Source organism: Battus philenor, unplaced genomic scaffold (genome assembly GCF_028537555.1).
Source record: "Battus philenor isolate CCGP_79_NKW_IND1 unplaced genomic scaffold, ilBatPhil1.0.hap1 SCAF_3, whole genome shotgun sequence".
Taxonomy (NCBI): Eukaryota; Metazoa; Arthropoda; class Insecta; order Lepidoptera; family Papilionidae; genus Battus; species Battus philenor.
Genome location: NW_027181693.1, coordinates 12,693,901 through 12,713,161, shown reverse-complemented (window position 1 = coordinate 12,713,161; position 19,261 = coordinate 12,693,901). Strand labels below are relative to the sequence as shown.

General features: G+C 33.5%; 4 protein-coding genes and 1 long non-coding RNA gene across 6 annotated transcripts in view; 2 read left to right on the top strand and 3 right to left on the bottom strand.

The window, feature by feature from the left end:
- The window catches only part of kcc (solute carrier family 12 member kcc), a 355,477-nt gene that overhangs the window by 216,150 nt on the left and 120,066 nt on the right, over nt 1-19,261 (top strand). The gene's annotated exons all lie outside the window — the stretch shown is intronic.
- On the bottom strand, nt 4,617-5,727 carry LOC137927009 (uncharacterized). Its single transcript, XR_011107725.1, has 3 exons — nt 5,568-5,727; nt 5,245-5,495; nt 4,617-5,000 (listed from the first exon to the last, which is right to left on the bottom strand). It is a non-coding gene; the product is annotated as an uncharacterized lncRNA (long non-coding RNA).
- Nucleotides 7,819-8,976, top strand: LOC137926604 (trypsin CFT-1-like). Its single transcript, XM_068770271.1, has 3 exons — nt 7,819-8,042; nt 8,093-8,348; nt 8,593-8,976. Exons 1-3 carry the CDS (start codon nt 7,834-7,836, stop codon nt 8,887-8,889), a joined length of 762 nt encoding a protein of 253 aa, XP_068626372.1. The 5' UTR covers nt 7,819-7,833; the 3' UTR covers nt 8,890-8,976.
- LOC137927026 (trypsin CFT-1-like) lies at nt 11,608-12,786 on the bottom strand. Its single transcript, XM_068770802.1, has 3 exons — nt 12,545-12,786; nt 12,217-12,472; nt 11,608-11,972 (listed from the first exon to the last, which is right to left on the bottom strand). The coding sequence occupies exons 1-3, from the start codon at nt 12,769-12,771 to the stop codon at nt 11,676-11,678; spliced, it is 780 nt and encodes a 259-aa protein (XP_068626903.1). The 5' UTR covers nt 12,772-12,786; the 3' UTR covers nt 11,608-11,675.
- On the bottom strand, nt 15,393-17,299 carry LOC137927031 (trypsin CFT-1-like). The gene is made up of 4 exons (XM_068770807.1): nt 17,243-17,299; nt 16,962-17,127; nt 15,989-16,244; nt 15,393-15,730 (listed from the first exon to the last, which is right to left on the bottom strand). The coding sequence occupies exons 1-4, from the start codon at nt 17,295-17,297 to the stop codon at nt 15,434-15,436; spliced, it is 774 nt and encodes a 257-aa protein (XP_068626908.1). The 5' UTR covers nt 17,298-17,299; the 3' UTR covers nt 15,393-15,433.

The following is a 19,261-nucleotide window of genomic DNA, read 5'->3' as shown; positions in this document are numbered from 1 at the left end:
AAAAAACTTTAATTATTAATTTATACTTAACTGCGGCGGCGGCAAAACACGCGCCCAAGAAAATTACCACATTGAATACCTGCATTTTACTAATAAACAGTACTGACGGATTTTAACGAACACAGCCTTTTATATCTGCGTTTAATCACCTTTGAATCTAATCTCCGCATTAGCTTCCATTTCAATTTGATAACAACTAGCCGAAATCGTATTTGTATCTTAGTATTTCCATGTCTTACTTTCTATGCAGCCTCGCTATTTACAGTAAGTCTAGATGTTGTTTGTATGTCAACACGAGATTTCTATTGATTGTATAGTTCTATTATGAACAAAATTAACAAAGGCTTCATGTCAATGAAATCAAATTAGTCTTCATTTATTATTATTTCCTTTTGTAACCCAGGCAAATCAAGCCGTCCAGACACACACAAAATTCCCTTTTTCATTATTAATCGGGGTTCACTGATATCCATGGAACTCAACAGCCAGCTTACATAAAAAAATGGAAATATTACCTTAAATAAAATCGCTGCTTGCATATAATATTTGTAAAGTTTAACACGGTGGCAACACACACTGAACGACGATATCGCTATCTTGTGAAGCCTTTGCTCTTTGATAATGTATGATCTTTTCATTTGATATCCTTTTTTTATCACCAATAATCATGTTTCCTGATTCGAGTTCCGATTTATTATGCTTTAATACAAATTGGTAAACGAGTACACGATTCGTCAAATTTCTTTCAGTCAGCGCCCAAATATTGACGATTTTATTTATCTACTTTTTATAAATGTGGGCTGGTCCAGCTGTTTTGCTCACAAACCCGTGGTTGTGTGTAATAAATGCCTTCTTACATTCGAAACATAGTCCTATCATATAATTTTGAACAATAATTTTCCAGGTATCAGTTTCTATACAATGAATTGCTATTTACGTTAAAACTAGATGTATTCAGATAAGATACCGATTAATTAATCCAAAATTTCTAGTCATATACACGTAATAAGCTAATAATACAACACTTTACTGACGAAATATTAAATTATGAAAGAGATAGACCGTCGCATTACATACTATATCGGACAAATGTTCTAATGTAAAATGAAAATCGAAAATTGATAGAAATAAGTCTTATCAAGAAAATAATTCTAAATATTTAATAATTTATGTTTAAAAAACAGGCCATACAGTCGAGTTTTTTGGAACTTTTTAATTATAAGGTATACTTTAGAACAAAAGCTTTTTTCGTGTATTGCGTTTTAACTAGGAAATAAGACCCAAAAATTTATTAAGAATTAATTTTTAAATTTACAATTTATCGGGAAAAGTTTTACGTGTACTTTTAACAACACTATTATTATTATAAAAAGCTTTACCAAGGTCTCTTAATATTTGCATACATATGTATAAGCTTTTCAGGTATATTTATGTGTGGCGCACTGCAAAGACAATGGGTATGAGAATGCACAATACAGAGAATGCAAAATACTGAGACATGATTCTTTTAGCTATCGTATGTTCATTATAATAAATATTATATATATATATATATATATATATATATATATATATATATATATATATATTAGGATCTTGAATAAGTTCTCGCTGTTTTTTTATTCCAAAAAAATTGTTTGAAATACAATGCTTACAATGACATTACTCAAAGTATTGTCCATCATTAGAGACCACTTTCTCCCATCTCTCTGGTAGCAATTGAATCCCCCGTCGGAAAATAGACTCATCTTTCAAGGCAATTCATGAATCAAGCCATTTTTTGGCTTCTTCAAAAACATGGAAGCGCTGCTCGCTTAAACCGTGCGCCATCGACCGAATCAAGTGGTAATCGGAGGGGGCTATGTCCGGTGAATACGGCGGGTGGGGTAGAACTTCCCATTGAAGTGTTTCCAGGTAAGTTTTGACTGGTTTTGCCACATGTGGCCGAGCATTATCATGTAATAAAATCACTTTGTCGTGTCTCTGCTCGTATAGTGGCCGCTTTTCTTTCAGAGCGCGACTTAAACGCATCAACTGAAGTCGATAGCGAGCTCCCGTGATAGTTTCATTAGGTTTAAGCAGCTCATAATAAATTACGCCCGCTGATCCCACCAAATGCAGAAAGGAAGCTTAGAACCATGGATATTTGGTTACGTCACGTCACGATTTTTTTCGCTTTGGATTATCGTAGTGAATCCACTTTTCATCCCCAGTGACGATACGGTGCAGAAAACCTTTTCTCTTTTGTCGTTGAAGCAACAATTCACACATGAGAAAACGTCGCTCTACGTCTCTCAGCTTCAACTCATAAGGCACCCAATGTTCTTGCTTTTGGATCATTCCTAACGCTTTTAAACGTTTTGAAACTGTTGACGCATCTACTTGTAACGTTTTCCCAAGCTCTACTAACGTCTGACATGGATCTTCTTCAAGCAATGCCTCCAATTCTTTGTCTTAGAATTTTGTCGGTGCTCCAGAACGCTCTTTGTCTTCAAGGTCAAAATCATTACTTTTGAAGCGCCTAAACCAGTCTCTGCACGTTATATTCGACAAAGCATTGTCACCATATGTCTCAACGAGAATTCTGTGTGCTTCTGCTGTAGATTTTTTCTGAATAAAGCAGTGCAATAAAATTCCCCGCAAAAACACTTTATTTGGCACAAAAGTACACATTTTCACAAAAGGCAAATAAATATGAAGTTGACACTGTGGTAAACTCTATTCTACTATAATTTAAGGTTACATATAAGCACTACTTTAGTGATTTGTTACCGTACGAAATTCCAGGCACAGAGTGCCGCAACGCCATCTTTCAAAAAACAGCGAGAACTTATTCAAGGTCCTAATATGTATATATATATATATATTTATATATATATAAATATATATATATATATATAAGCTGTCACTGGTTAACCTGGTTAATATATCATATATAAAAAAATCTTATCAGCCATGAATAATAGAAGTTTCAGTGTTTGATGAGTATGTCTATACAGAATTGTTTTGTATTTTAAACGATCACATGGGAATATCGGTTCAGTATTGAGATTTCAATAATAATCAATAATCGGCGTCAAATAGCGGGCGCGCATTGATTTATTATAATCAGGTTAAAAACCCTTATTAAAAATAAAGATGGCGTAATTAGGTTATTAAATAAGTTAAACCAAAAAGATTCATTTATGATGATACATAGCTGTATCAAGTTTTCAAATATTCCGTCATGTGCATGAACGCAAGTATTTATGATTAAAAAAAAATATTTTACTTTTGCTGCGCAATCGCTTAAATAGAACCTGTCTCTAAATAGAAGTATAATTGCATCTAGTTAAGAATACTTAATAGAAACCTTTTAAAGCTTAACGAAATAATAATAAATTTACAATTTTGTTCCGCAACTAGTAGTGAAAATATTGTACTGATATATTTCATTAACACCGTTGCCGGAGTTGAATAAATATGACGCCACAACATAAAAGTGATATTATAGTTTTCAAACACTAACAGCGTTATTACATATTATTGTTATATATTATTTTTTAGTTCTGTGTGACAGGTTATACACCTCCGTACCATGTTTATCTTTCGATAGATTTTTTAACAGCTCAAATTTATACTGGATATGACCGATCGAATAAAATATGAGATGAAAAATGTAACACAAGGAGATTTCGCGCACTATTTTGTATTTCGTTTGATTAATTGTTTTAATCGAATGGCAAGTGTGTAGACTTAGACTAGACTGGCAGGCGAGCAGGTGCACGAATGCTTCGCAGCAGCGCGCGCATATGTTAACCTAGATTTTATTCTATTTATAAATGCTTCTACAGTCATGTTAAACTCAAACAAGAATTAAACCGTCTTTCTGCTTATTGTCAAACTAACAAACCAAAATTGAGTGTCTCAAAATGCTATAACTTTCTTCAAAAAGAAGTATAATATTCAATATAACCTATATCTCCGCCGTTATGCTTCAGATTTCGCTTCTTTCATAAAGATCTTGATTTTACCTTTCATTTATGTCTTCATTTTACTATACGTCGGTAACGTTATAAACAAAGCAATTGGGTTGTATGGCTTTGTAATGCAGACGTGTTGGGTTTTCAAAAATCCTGCTACATATAATAGCGCCCTTTTTACCAATCATCAAATGATCGCTCCTATACGGTGTAGAACCAATGCGGGAAAACGTGCTCCTTTACTCATTTTACTTTACTCCTTTACTCAATGCGTACAATGTTTACCTCTCTGATATAGGCCTATGCGTAGAGCCTATAAAATTTTTTTAAAAAGTTGTTCCTCGTGAGTTATCATCGTATTAAAAAAAATTCGTCTGCCTTCAAATACTTATAAAATTTCTTTGTAGTTCTTATAATTTTGTAACCGCTCTGTTTTTCTCTCTTTGTACTGCTTTCTTTCTTTTCTTTTGAATATCAATAAATGAATATTAGTGCTGATTTCGTAATTATTAAGATTTTTTACTATTTTTACTAACCTTATTTATATAAATAATTGTTAGTTATTCCAAAAGAAAACTAAATTAAAAAATGAGAATTTAAAACAGAAATAAATGCTTTAAATATAATTTAGAATAATAAATACAAAAACAATCGTTCAATATTCAATTTTTTATTATTTTATTTTCTTTATGCATTCGAACAAGCTAGCAAATCATTCTTAATATTGTTACAAAGTAATTATTAAGCATTGGCTACAATCCAAGGTGTATAGCTAGATACACGAGTGCTGATTCCGGGGTATTCGGAACGCAGATCTTGTAAGCCCCATGACGCGAGTCCCACAATGACGTTATTGTGAAGAACAGGGCCGCCCTGCTCGCCTTGACTTTCGTTGCGATGTTTGTTTGGGTCCACTACCGCGCACATCATGTCATCAGTAAGAGTCATGGCCCAATAAACGTAGAAGTACTTGCATTTTTCGATATTGATATAGTTCATCGGAATGTGTCGCATTATTTCAGATGGCGTCGCACTAACCTATAAAAAAATTTATATGAGTGTGTGTGTATAAGATTTTCGGTCTCTCTTTATGTTTCTGCGAGAACGGTTACAATCTAGATAATTGTAGCACTTTGCAACAGAATCATAAATAGATTGCAATAAAGGTTCCTCGTACCACGTTGATAAAAATATAAAAGTTAAAAAAAATTAATAAAAAATATTAATGAACGTATGGGTTAAAATGTTGTTATTAGAAGTTTAAGAAAACCGAGATACTTACTGAACTTCTACCCCATCCGACAGCCCACACGGGTTCATCGTCTGCGATAACATAATTTCTTCCCGCAATGCTACCTGCGCTGACAAAGTCGCTGAACGTAAAGTGGACAGCGGCGTGCAGGATTGCTATGTCATTTTCAGAATAATATGGATTAAGTTCGGGATGACTGATGATACGCAATGTAGCGTGGACCTGGCCGCCTGGCGTATGAAGAACCAACGCGGATTCGCCATGTGTCAGGTGAATCATTCCTAAAAATTAAACCAATATCTTTACTATTTTAATCAATTGTTCTCCGCTCGTAAAGTTAAAATTCTACTTACCAAAAACAGGTAGCTTTAGTTAAGACGGATCTTCTGTTAAGAATCGAACCGACGCATTTCTGCGAGTAAACGGATAAGTCTGAAGTGAACAAGAGACTAGCAATAAAGGGATATTTTCCAATTTCAGTTTCGAATCCTCCGATAAGATCGCGGATCTCTCTCCTACCTGCAATTGAACATTGTTGTTTACATTTAAGATGGAAGATTAAAATTCCTTTAAAGTGCATGCAATTCAAATAAAGAGGAACAGTGTGCTAAGCTACAAATGCGTCAGATTCACTTTAAACACTAAAATTAGAAGACAGAAGATCTGAACCACAATAAGAAAAAAAAAAACTATATCTTGGATAACAGGTGCACATGCCCTTTTAATCATGCGTTGGTACGCCACATTTCGTTTGTAATTGTACTGGCTATAACGTGCCTTAAACCAAAGCTACCAATACTTTTCTGCTATTCTTTGTACAGAAATAGACGCCTACCATTATATATTTCATTTACAGTCAAGTTTATGCCCTATCGACAATTAAGCTGAAATTCAACGTACTGCAGTAGTCAATTGGTATAAAAGTTACTTTCCTTATGAGCTTTTTTTAACAAAAATATTGAGTAATAAGAAAGAAAAAACTTTAATTATTAATTTATACTTAACTGCGGCGGCGGCAAAACACGCGCCCAAGAAAATTACCACAGTGAATACCTGCATTTTACTAATAAACAGTACTGACGGATTTTAACGAACACAGCCTTTTATATCCGCGTTTAATCGCCTTTGAATGTAATCTCCGCATGAGCTTCCGTCTTAATTTGATAACAACTAGCCGAAATCGTATTTGTATCTTAGTATTACCATGTATTACTTACTATGCAGCGTCGCTATTTACAGTAAGTCTAGATGTTGTTTGTATGTCAACACGAGATTTCTATTAATTGTATAGTTCTATTATGAACAAAATTAGCAAAGGTTCTTCATTTGTTATTATTTTCTTTTGTAACCCAGGCGAATCAAGCCGTCCAGACACACACAAAATTCCCTTTTTAATTATTAATCGGGGTTCACTGACATCCACGGGTTTGTGATCAAAACAGCTGGACCAGCCCACATTTATAAAAAGTAGATAAATAAAATCGTCAATATTTGGGCGCTGACTGAAAAAAATTTGACGAATCGTGTACTCGTTTACCAATTTGTATTAAAGCATAATAGATCGGAACTCGAATCAGGAACCATGATTATTGGTGATAAAAAAAGGATATCAAATGAAAAGATCATACATCATCAAATAGCCATCAAGCTCCACAAGATAGCGATATCGTCGTTCAGTGTGTGTGGCCACCGTGTTAAACAATATGCAATGCAAGTAGTGATTTTGTTTAAGGTAAGATTTTACATTTTTTTATGTACGCTGGCCGTTGAGTTCCACGGATATCAGTGAACCCCGATTAATAATTAAAAAGGGAATTTTGTGTGTGTCTGGACGGCTTGATTCGCCTGGGTTACAAAAGAAAATAATAACAAATGAAGAACCTTTGCTAATTTTGTTCATAATAGAACTATACAATTAATAGAAATCTCGTGTTGACATACAAACAACATCTAGACTTACTGTAAATAGCGACGCTGCATAGTAAGTAATACATGGAAAAACTAAGATGCAAATACGATTTCGGCTAGTTGTTATCAAATTAAGACGGAAGCTTATGCGGAGATTAGATTCAAAGGCGATTAAACGCAGATATAAAAGGCTGTGTTCGTTAAAATCTGTGAGTACTGTTTATTAGTAAAATGCAGGTATTCACTGTGGTAATTTTCTTGGGCGCGTGTTTTGCCGCCGCCGCAGTTAAGTATAAATTAATAATTAAAGTTTTTTCTTTCTTATTACTCAATATTTTTGTTAAAAAAAGCTCATACGGGAAGTAACTTTTATACCAATTGACTACTGAGGTACGTTGAATTTCAGCTTATTTGTCGATAGGGCATAAACTTGACTGTAAATGAAATATATAATGGTAGGCGTCTATTTCTGTACAAAGAATAGCAGAAAAGTATAGGTAGCTTTGGTTTAAGGCACGTTATAGCCAGTACAATTACAAACGAAATGTGGCGTACCAACGCATGATTAAAAGGGCATGTGCACCTGTGCTGTTATCCAAGATATGGTTTTTTTTTAATTGTGGTTCAGATCTTCTGTCTTCCAATTTTAGTGTTTAAAGTGAATCTGACGCATTTGTAGCTTAGCACACTGTTCCTCTTTATTTGAATTGCATGCACGTTAAAGGAATTTTAATCCTCCATCTTAAATGTAAACCACAATGTTCAATTGCAGGTAGGAGAGAGGTCCGCGATCTTATCGGAGGATTCGAAACTGAAATAGGAAAATATCCCTTTATTGCTAGTCTCTTGTTCACTTCAGACTTATCCGTTTACTCGCAGCAATGCGTCGGTTCGATTCTTAACAGAAGATCCGTCTTAACGAGAGGAGGACAATTGATTAAAATAGTAAAGATATTGGTTTAATTTTTAGGAATGATTCACCTGACACATGGCGAATCCGCGTTGGTTCTTCATATGCCAACAGCGGCGGCCAGGTCCACGCTACGTTGCGTATCATCAGTCATCCCGAACTTAATCCATTTTATTCTGAAAATGACGTAGCAATCCTGCACGCCGCTGTCCACTTTACGTTCAGCGACTTTGTCAGCGCAGGTAGCATTGCGGGAAGAAATTATGTTATCGCAGACGATGAACCCGTGTGGGCTGTCGGATGGGGTAGAAGTTCAGTAAGTATCTCGGTTTTCTTAAACTTCTAATAACAACATTTTAACCCATACGTTCATTAATATTTTTTATTAATTTTTTTTAACTTTTATATTTTTATCAACATGGTACGAAAAACCTTTATTGCAATCTATTTATGATTCTGTTGCAAAGTGCTACAATTATCTAGATTGTAACCGTTCTCGCAGAAACATAAAGAGAGACCGAAAATCTTATACACACACACTCATATAAATTTTTTTATAGGTTAGTGCGACGCCATCTGAAATAATGCGACACATTCCGATGAACTATATCAATATCGAAAAATGCAAGTACATCTACGTTTATTGGGCCATGTATCCTACTGATGACATGATGTGCGCGGTAGTGGACCCAAACAAACATCGCAACGAAAGTCAAGGCGAGCAGGGCGGCCCTGTTCTTCACAATAACGTCATTGTGGGACTCACGTCATGGGGCTTACAAGATCTGCGTTCCGAATACCCCGGAATCAGCACTCGTGTATCTAGCTATACACCTTGGATTGTAGCCAATGCTTAATAATTACTTTGTAACAATATTAAGAATGATTTGCTAGCTTGTTCGAATGCATAAAGAAAATAAAATAATAAAAAATTGAATATTGAACGATTGTTTTTGTATTTATTATTCTAAATTATATTTAAAGCATTTATTTCTGTTTTAAACTCTCATTTTTTAATTTAGTTTTTTTTGGAATAACTAACAATTGTGTGTGTAAATAAGGTTAGTAAAAATAGTAAAAAATCTTAATAATTACGAAATCAGCACTAATATTCATTTATTGATATTCAAAAGAAAAGAAAGAATGCAGTACAAAGAGTATAATAAAACGCCGGTTGTGAGATTCGAACAGAACTAACTTTTATTATATGTTCAGAAATATACCTACATTTCACTTTATAACAATGACGGTAGGAACACTATACAATCTATGTTCCAATAGATGGCGGTATATGTATATTAATTAATGATTATTTGTATATAATTTCAACACCCCCACTATATCAAATAATCACATAATGACAATATGTTAACTGAACTTGGATCTATTTTACAACTATACCTAATACATTCATAAAAGTGTGATGCTTTTTAGAACACAAACATTTGTGAGCCAGTGTTCATTGGCGGTTAAATGTGCACTCGCTCCGGAGTCAATATACCAGTCAATTTTGGAGAAAGCACCATTTAAAAACACAGCACTAAATGCGTTTGATTGTTTACGTTCACAAGACTTGTTATTTTCTGAATCTTTATCGGAACCGGTGCACTGATTGCGATAATGTCCCGTTTGTTTACACTTGTAGCATTTTATAACCTTCAATTTTGACTTTGACACATTTGAATTTGACACTTGCCCCTTTTTGACAAGGCTGCCAACCTTACAGCTTTTACGGAAACTCGCAAATGCTCCACTCACGTCGCCACTGTCTTCCTCCAAATCCAATAACTTAGTTTTAATGGCGTCCGCGGTAATCGAAATCCCTGAATGTTCAATCGCCATTATCATCGGTGAATATTTTTCGGATAATCCTGCTAGAAGTAGCGATCCGACCCATTCATCGTTGATTTTAAAACCAGATCCACTTAATTTTGACTAGTTTCAATTATTTGAGTGACATACGAAGTCATGGATGTAGAATTTTCTAGACGTATAGAAATCAAAGTCCTCAACAGACTGATTCTTCTGGTGAAACCCGAATCATCAAACAAATTTTTGAGTATCTCCCATAACTCTTTAGTAGTCTTAGATTCTTTTATATGTACATAAAGAGATGGATCAATAGTTAAAATCAGTTTCGCCTTAGTTTTTAAGTCGGCTGCGGCTTCTTCGGGTTTAGTAACTTTGATGTAATCAAAAGTTCCCTCCAACACGAGAAAATTCTCCGCTGCGAAAGCCCACTCTGTGTAGTTCTCCCGACCTTTCAGCTTAGGCACGTTCACGATATAGCGATTTGCCATTTTTAATTTTTAACTATATATCACAACTCACAGTTCACAAAACGTATAGTTCTCAATCTGCGTAGACTAATCGGCACGCTTGTGCAAGTCTTTTCGCGAGAAAAACAGTTTATTTTATAACTCGACTGGGCCCATAACCTATAATAAAACGCCGGTTGTGAGATTCGAACAGAACTAACTTTTATTATATGTTCAGAAATATACCTACATTTCACTTTATAACAAAGACGGTAGGAACACTATACAATCTATGTTCCAATAGATGGCGGTATATGTATATTAATTAATGATTATTTGTATATAATTTCAACAAAGAGAAAAAAACAGAGCGGTTACAAAATTATAGGAACTACAAAGAAATTTTATAAGTATTTGAAGGCAGACGAATTTTTTTAAATCCGATGATAACTCATGAAGAACAACTTTTTAAAATTTATTTATAGGCTCTACGCATAGGCCTATATCAGAGAGGTAAACATTGTGCGCTTTGAGTAAAGGAGTAAAGTAAAACGAGTAAAGGAGCACACTTTCAAACCAAAATTGAGTGTCTCAAAATGCTATAACTTTCTTCAAAAAGAAGTATAATATTCAATATAACCTATATCTCTGCCGTTATGCTTCAGATTTCGCTTCTTTCATAAAGATCTTGATTTTACCTTTCATTTATGTCTTCATTTTACTATACGTCGGGAACGTTATAAACAAAGCAATTGGATTGTATGGCTTTGTAATGCAGACGTGTTGGGTTTTCAAAAATCCCGCTACACATAATAACGCCTTTTTTACCAATCAAATGATCGCTCCTATACGGTGTAGAACCGATGCCGGAATGCGTGCTCCTTTACTCGTTTTACTTTACTCCTTTACTCAAAGCGCACAATGTTTACCTCTCTGATATAGGCCTATGCGTAGAGCCTATAAATAAATTTTAAAAAGTTGTTCTTCATGAGTTATCATCGTATTAAAAAAAATTCGTCTGCCTTCAAATACTTATAAAATTTCTTTGTAGTTCTTATAATTTTGTAACCGCTCTGTTTTTTTCTGTTTGTTCTGCTTTCTTTCTTTTCTTTTGAATATCAATAAATGAATATTAGTGCTGATTCCGTAATTACTCAGATTTATTACTATTTTTACTAACCTGATTTACACACACAATTGTTGGTTATTCCAAAAAAAAAACTAAATTAAAAAATGAGAGTTTAAAACAGATATTAATTCTTTAAATATAATTTAGAATAATAAATACAAAAAAATGGTTCAATATTTAATTTTTTATTATTTTATTTTATTTATGCATTCGAACAAGCTAGCAAATCATTCTTAATATTGTTACAAAGTAATTATTAAGCATTGGCTACAATCCAAGGTGTATAACTAGATACACGAGTGCTGACTCCGGGGTATTCGGAATACAGATACTGTAAGCCCCATGCCGTGAGTCCCACAATGACGTTATTGTGAAGAACAGGGCTGCCCTGCTCGCCTTGATTTTCGTTGCGATGCTTGTTTTGGTCCAGTACCGCGCACATCATGTCATCAGTAGGATACATGGCCCAATAAACGTAGATGTACTTGCATTTTTCGATATTGATATAGTTCATCGGAATGTGTCGCATTATTTCAGATGGCGTCGCACTAACCTATAAAAAAATTTATATGAGTGTGTGTGTATAAGATTTTCGGTCTCTCTTTATGTTTCTGCGAGAACGGTTACAATCTAGATAATTGTAGCACTTTGCAACAGAATCATAAATAGATTGCAATAAAGGTTCCTCGTACCACGTTGATAAAAATATAAAAGTTAAAAAAAATTAATAAAAAATATTAATGAACGTATGGGTTAAAATGTTGTTATTAGAAGTTTAAGAAAACCGAGATACTTACTGAACTTCTACCCCATCCGACAGCCCACACGGGTTCATCGTCTGCGATAACATAATTTCTTCCCGCAATGCTACCTGCGCTGACAAAGTCGCTGAACGTAAAGTGGACAGCGGCGTGCAGGATTGCTACGTCATTTTCAGAATAAAATGGATTAAGTTCGGGATGACTGATGATACGCAACGTAGCGTGGACCTGGCCGCCGCTGTTGGCGTATGAAGAACCAACGCGGATTCGCCATGTGTCAGGTGAATCATTCCTAAAATGTAAACCAATATCTTTACTATTTTAATCAATTGTTCTCCTCTCGTAAAGTTAAAATTCTACTTACCAAAAACAGTTAGCTTTAGTTAAGACGGATCTTCTGTTAAGAATCGAACCGACGCATTTCTGCGAGTAAACGGATAAGTCTGAAGTGAACAAGAGACTAGCAATAAAGGGATATTTTCCAATTTCAGTTTCGAATCCTCCGACAAGATCGCGGTTCTCTCTCCTACCTGCAATTGAACATTGTTGTTTACATTTAAGATGGAAGATTAAAATTCCTTTAACGTGCATGCAATTCAAATAAAGAGGAACAGTGTGCTAAGCTACAAATGCGTCAGATTCACGTTAAACACTAAAATTAGAAGACAGAAGATCTGAACCACAATAAGAAAAAAAAAACTATATCTTGGATAACAGGTGCACATGCCCTTTTAATCATGCGTTGGTACGCCACATTTCGTTTGTAATTGTACTGGCTATAACGTGCCTTAAACCAAAGCTACCTGTACTTTTCTGCTATTCTTTGTACAGAAATGGACACCTACCATTATATTTTTCATTTACAGTCAAGTTTATGCCCTATCGACAAATAAGCTGAAATTCAACGTACTGCAGTAGTCAATTGGTATAAAAGTTACTTTCCGTGTGAGCTTTTTTTAATAAAAATATTGAGTAATAAGAAAGAAAAAACTTTAATTATAAATTTATACTTAACTGCGGCGGCGGCAAAACACGCGCCCAAGAAAATTACCACAGTGAATACCTGCATTTTACTAATAAACAGTACTGACGGATTTTAACGAACACAGCCTTTTATATCTGCGTTTAATCACCTTTGAATCTAATCTCCGCATTAGCTTCCATTTCAATTTGATAACAACTAGCCGAAATCGTATTTGTATCTTAGTATTTCCATGTCTTACTTTCTATGCAGCCTCGCTATTTACAGTAAGTCTAGATGTTGTTTGTATGTCAACACGAGATTTCTATTGATTGTATAGTTCTATTATGAACAAAATTAACAAAGGCTTCATGTCAATGAAATCAAATTAGTCTTCATTTATTATTATTTCCTTTTGTAACCCAGGCAAATCTAGCCGTCCAGACACACACAAAATTCCCTTTTTCATTATTAATCGGGGTTCACTGATATCCATGGAACTCAACAGCCAGCTTACATAAAAAAAATGGAAATATTACCTTAAATAAAATCGCTGCTTGCATATAATATTTGTAAAGTTTAACACGGTGGTAACACACACTGAACGACGATATCGCTATCTTGTGGAGCCTGATAGCTCTTTGATAATGTATGATCTTTTCATTTGATATCCTTTTTTTATCACCAATAATCATGATTCCTGATTCGTGTTCGGATCTATTATGCTTTAATACAAATTGGTAAACGAGTACACGATTCGTCAAATATATTTCAGTCAGCGCCCAAATATTGACGTTTTTATTTATCTGCTTTTTATAAATGTGGGCTGGTCCAGCTGTTTTGCTCACAAACCCGTGGTTGTCTGTAATAAATGCCCTCTTACATTCGAAACATAGTCCTATCATATAATTTTGAACAATAATTTTCCAGGTATCAGTTTCTATACAATGAATTGCTATTTACGTTAAAACTAGATGTATTTAGATAAGATACTGATTAATTAATCCAAAATTACCAGTCATTGCACGTAATAAGCCAATTATACAACACATTGCTGACGAAATATTAAATTATGAAAGAGATAGACCGTCGCATCGAACACTACAACTATATCGGACAAATGTTCTAATGTAAAATGAAAATCGAAAATTGATAGAAATAAGTCTTATCAAGAAAATAATTCTAAATATTTAATAATTTATGTTTAAAAAACAGGCCATACAGTCGAGTTTTTTGGAACTTTTTAATTATAAGGTATACTTTAGAACAAAAGCTTTTTTCGTGTATTGCGTTTTAACTAGGAAATAAGACACAAAATTTATTAAGAATTAATTTTTAAATTTACAATTTATCGGGAAAAGTTTTACGTGTACTTTTAACAACACTATTATTATTATAAAAAGCTTTACCAAGGTCTCTTAATATTTGCATACATACTCGTATGTATAAGCTTTTCAGGTATATTTATGTGTGGCGCACTGCGACTGTCGCAAAGGCAATGGGTATGAGAATGTGGGTATAGTACTAAAAATGCGTTGAAAAACTATGCGGCCCGATTTATCTCCACACAAACATTTATCATATTTCGACTTAATTGTCTTTTGACAATATCAAGTTGTGTGTGTGACGGAGTGTGAGTATGCGATACTACAATTGTCATCGTAACGATGATCACTGATGTTCTACAATGCACCCAACAAATCGATAAAAGAGATTTTATCTGTTTTATGAATGAAAGTTACTTTTGTTCTTCAATTTGCATCTTTTTGGTTTTTTGCCCTAATGTAGATAACATTTTGGAGGAAGGAAAATGTAAGGTAAAATTTGTAGCCCGCTATTTTTCTTGTGTTTCTGTGCATTAGACTTCCTTTTTCTCGACTCATTGAATTGACTGACTTAAAATGCAATTTAACAAAAAATAAATAAAAATCTAAATATATGCAGCTCTCTGTATTATTTGCGGTTAATTGAAACATTTTTTTTTATTATACATCGATTTTAATCTTTAAGAAAGCGATCAACAAAATTGGTTTTACCTGTTTTGTGTTAATGTTATGGTACAGAGACATGATTCTTTTAGCTATCGTATGTTCATTATAATAAATATATAATGTAATATATATATATATATATATATATATATGTGTGTGTATATATATATATATATATATATATATATATATATATATATATATATATATATATATATATATATATATATATAAATTTAAATAAATGTTATTATGTCGTAAGTTGAAAAAAATGAAGTCTTTTATTTTTATTATTCTATTACTAAGCATTTGCTACAATCCATGGTGTAAAGCTAGACACTCGGGTGCTAATTCCGGGGTATTGGGAATATAGACACTGTAGACCCCATGACGTGAGCCCCACAATGACGTCATTGTGAAGAACTGGGCCGCCTTGTTCGCCTTGGCATTCCTGTCGATCGTTGGCTTGGTCCCATCCCGAGCATAGCATATCGTCGGAAGGATACATGGCCCAGGTGACGTAAATGTTCCTGCATTTATTCATATCGATATAATTGACTTGAATCTGTCGCAGTTCTTCAGATGCAGTCGCATTTACCTACAAAAGAAATAACAACAGTGTTACTGAACATGTTTTTAAACATCTCATGTATACTAAAAACTTAGTCGCAGTCGTATCTAATGAAATTATAATTAACTATAGCATTCGGTTCTAAGACAGCAGTTCCCACCTACGGCTATTATAGCTACCACGTATTAGTTACTTCAATATCGATATTGGAATATTCTTTTTTTTTACCGGCGCTAATAGACTGAAATTTTTTAACTAACAATTTATAGTTCTTAAAACGCTTACTGAATTTCTGCCCCATCCGATTGCCAATAATGGTTGGTTATTTCCAAGAACGTAATTGACTCCTGCAATGGCCCCAGCCCGAATGCTATCACTAAATATAAATGGGGTGGCGGAGTGTAAGACAGCTACATCGTTCTCGAATTGGAAAGGGTTGATCTCAGGGTGAATAATTATCCGTGCCGTTACGTGGACATTACCACCGCTGTTAGCATAACTCGAACCGACACGAATTCGCCATAAATAATCAGTGTCGCCGCTGTAAACATCAAAATTATTAATTTTATTTACTATGTATCTACTAATCTCATTATCCAAAAAACATATATTGATATAGTAATGATCGATCTGTTGCCCTTGCCCTGTTACAAAAACATAATTTACTCTCACATGTAACAAGCTCTGCATTAACAACTACGTATGTATATCACAAAATTTTCACTGACGCTTTTCATAAATTTTGTTTGGATTTCTAACGGTCAATCTTAACAGCCTTTACAATATCATAATAACTTGTCAAGTTCCGTGTATTCCAAACAATTGAATTGTAATCTCTCACTTCGGATAAGGGACAGTCGAGAGACACTTCTCTTGAATACTGGTCCAAATAGCGAAAATACATGGAACAAGTGACCTACAAACTGATGTTGAAGATAGCATCCAAAACCCATCATGTACCACATGTAGTGTGTAAGAAGACATAAGAGAAGGGTATAATAAGAGAATGTAATTCAGCACGAATTCCATACTTACATGTAATGATATCAAGAAAACAAAAGACCAATTAAATTGTTATCCTGCTATCCTTATTTCTATTACGATTTAAACTATTTATTATTTTAATGTAAAAGGTTATAAAAAATATCATTTCCGTTTATAATAGAATTGACGCTGTAACACATTTTCACTTAACTTTATCTTATATTTATCTTACACACAATGTCTTTAAAGATAAAAAAACACATAAGTAACTTACACAAAACAATGTCCTATTGACAAAGCGGTTCTGCTAGTAATAATCGCTCCAACACATCTTTGCCAATAAAAAGCTAAGTCCGATGAAAATAAAAGTGCAGCCAAGTAGGGGTGATTTTTAATCGTAGTCAAGGAACCTCCAATTACGCCTGTAAGATCCTCGCGCTCTGCTTGGAAAATTGTTACATCTTTATTCAAAAATGAATTCTAGACACCATAATGTTTTTACTGTGTGTTATTAAGATCAAAATCTTGATGAACTCAATTAATTGATGAACTGACCTGCAGCCAAAGTTGAGGCTACTATCGCGGTAACAATTACGTACACAACTCGCATTATTCCTGAAATAAATGTAAATTGCTATCTACTTAAAATTCAATCTTATATATAAACCGTTAATCGATTTCCCGGTCGTTATAAATGATATAGTTAATATTTTATTACGATTAAATCTTATAAAGTATATATTTTTTATGGTGGCAAAATTCACTTGATAGTAATATATAATTTGTTAATATTCATTTCCTTTAATACACACCGAGTCGTAAAAATGAGTCATGGATAAAATCGTATAATCACTATAGTGCTTTGAAAAGATCTCTCTTGTTATTAGTATATTTTAGATTAATTCTGATTAAAATGTAATAAAAAGTGGCCTTCTGTCTAATCCGTATTTTAAAAAATTAGTGTACAGTATAAAGACAACGATATTTTTGGCTCTTGATTATTAATCCTGTTATTTTTACAAGCAATCGAACTAAGAAGCCAGCACTATTCTGGTTAAGTAAAGTATTTTTGTTTAGTATTCAAATAATGGTTTATTTCTACAATCCAGCGTAGACGTTCGGAGACTTAGAAATATGTCTGCATAAGTTGCTCAGCTGTAGAATAAATCTCTTGTGCATTACCTTAAGATACCTACTTCTTACTGTTGTTAAGATTCTAAACCCGCTATAAGAAACTTGACCCAAATAATCTGAGCTCTGGCATAGTCCTTTGACTTTGTATAGCCATTAAGAATGCCCTTACCTGACAAATCGGTCTTTGTAAGTTTAAGCGTTGTCTCAAAGATTTTTGTTTTGTTTTTATTAGCATTTATTTAGTGTATTACAACAAGATAATAAAACAAGTCTACATAAAAACATAAGAAGAGTATTTTGAAGAAAAGGTGACATTCCATTTATAAGTATTTAAACTGCTCGCACAGTTCAAATACTTAAACAATTTTTCGAGTTATATGTTTGTGGAAGAATTATAAAACATTGGTAAAGATCATTTTAATTTTGGCCAATTTTGCCAAATTACAGCCGTCGAAGCTATAAAGGCTTCTGGAGTAAACTAAAAATAATAAAACTAAACTAATCTGAACCAAACATAGAAAGCATTGTATTTTATGATTGTGTAAACAATTTAGAAGGGTTCAGAAGTAAGCAAATATTCAAAATAATTGTTATAAATATAAATTCAGAATTCATTTCTTACTGTTCATGTAATAGATATTTTAGATACTTCAAAAACTAATATGGGTGTGTTTAATAATTGTGGAAGACCTGTTGTCTTTTTTAATGCCGATGATTTTTTTTTAGTGCCACGTATCTTGCCTTTTAATATTGTTGAACATTTTTCTACCATAAACCAACCAACTTTGATTAGGATATTTAAAAACGGTATTTGCGTCAATACCTTTTTCGTAGAAAACTATTTATGCGTAAATAAAACATTACAAGCTAAGTCATAAATGACAAAGCGCCTGCACGTTTGCTTACTGCGGTAGATACATAACTTATCTTTTGCTTATTGTAAGATTTTCGACAGTCATATATTTTGCTTCTCTTAAAAGTTTTCCGACGTTTTTTCGCATTATTACTTTTCTATATTGGGGAACCCTCGATACGTATTTTTTAATGCTTTTTATCTTAATGATGATAATGTCTTCTTTTTCTCCGTCAACCACAGAAGGCAAGGTCTCCAATTTGTTAACCCCAATTAGAGAACAGCAATATTTTTCTTATGGATAAAATTTTTATGGATATGCACTTGTACTCATTTAATGCTAGCGTAAAATTGCAACTAATCGAGGTCGTATGATTCTTTTACGGTCTTCAGTTCTTCTCTAGTATTTACTATTTTAATACTATATTTTTAGAAGCTAAATCATATTTGTTTACGCGTAACCGCTACAAAATAACCGAAAATTCGTCTTTGTTTAACACTGACTTAATTTTTTTCATGGAGTAGTCATATTAATTTTAGGAAGCTTAAGTTTTTTAATTCAAAATCAATTAAGGCAAAATTTTATT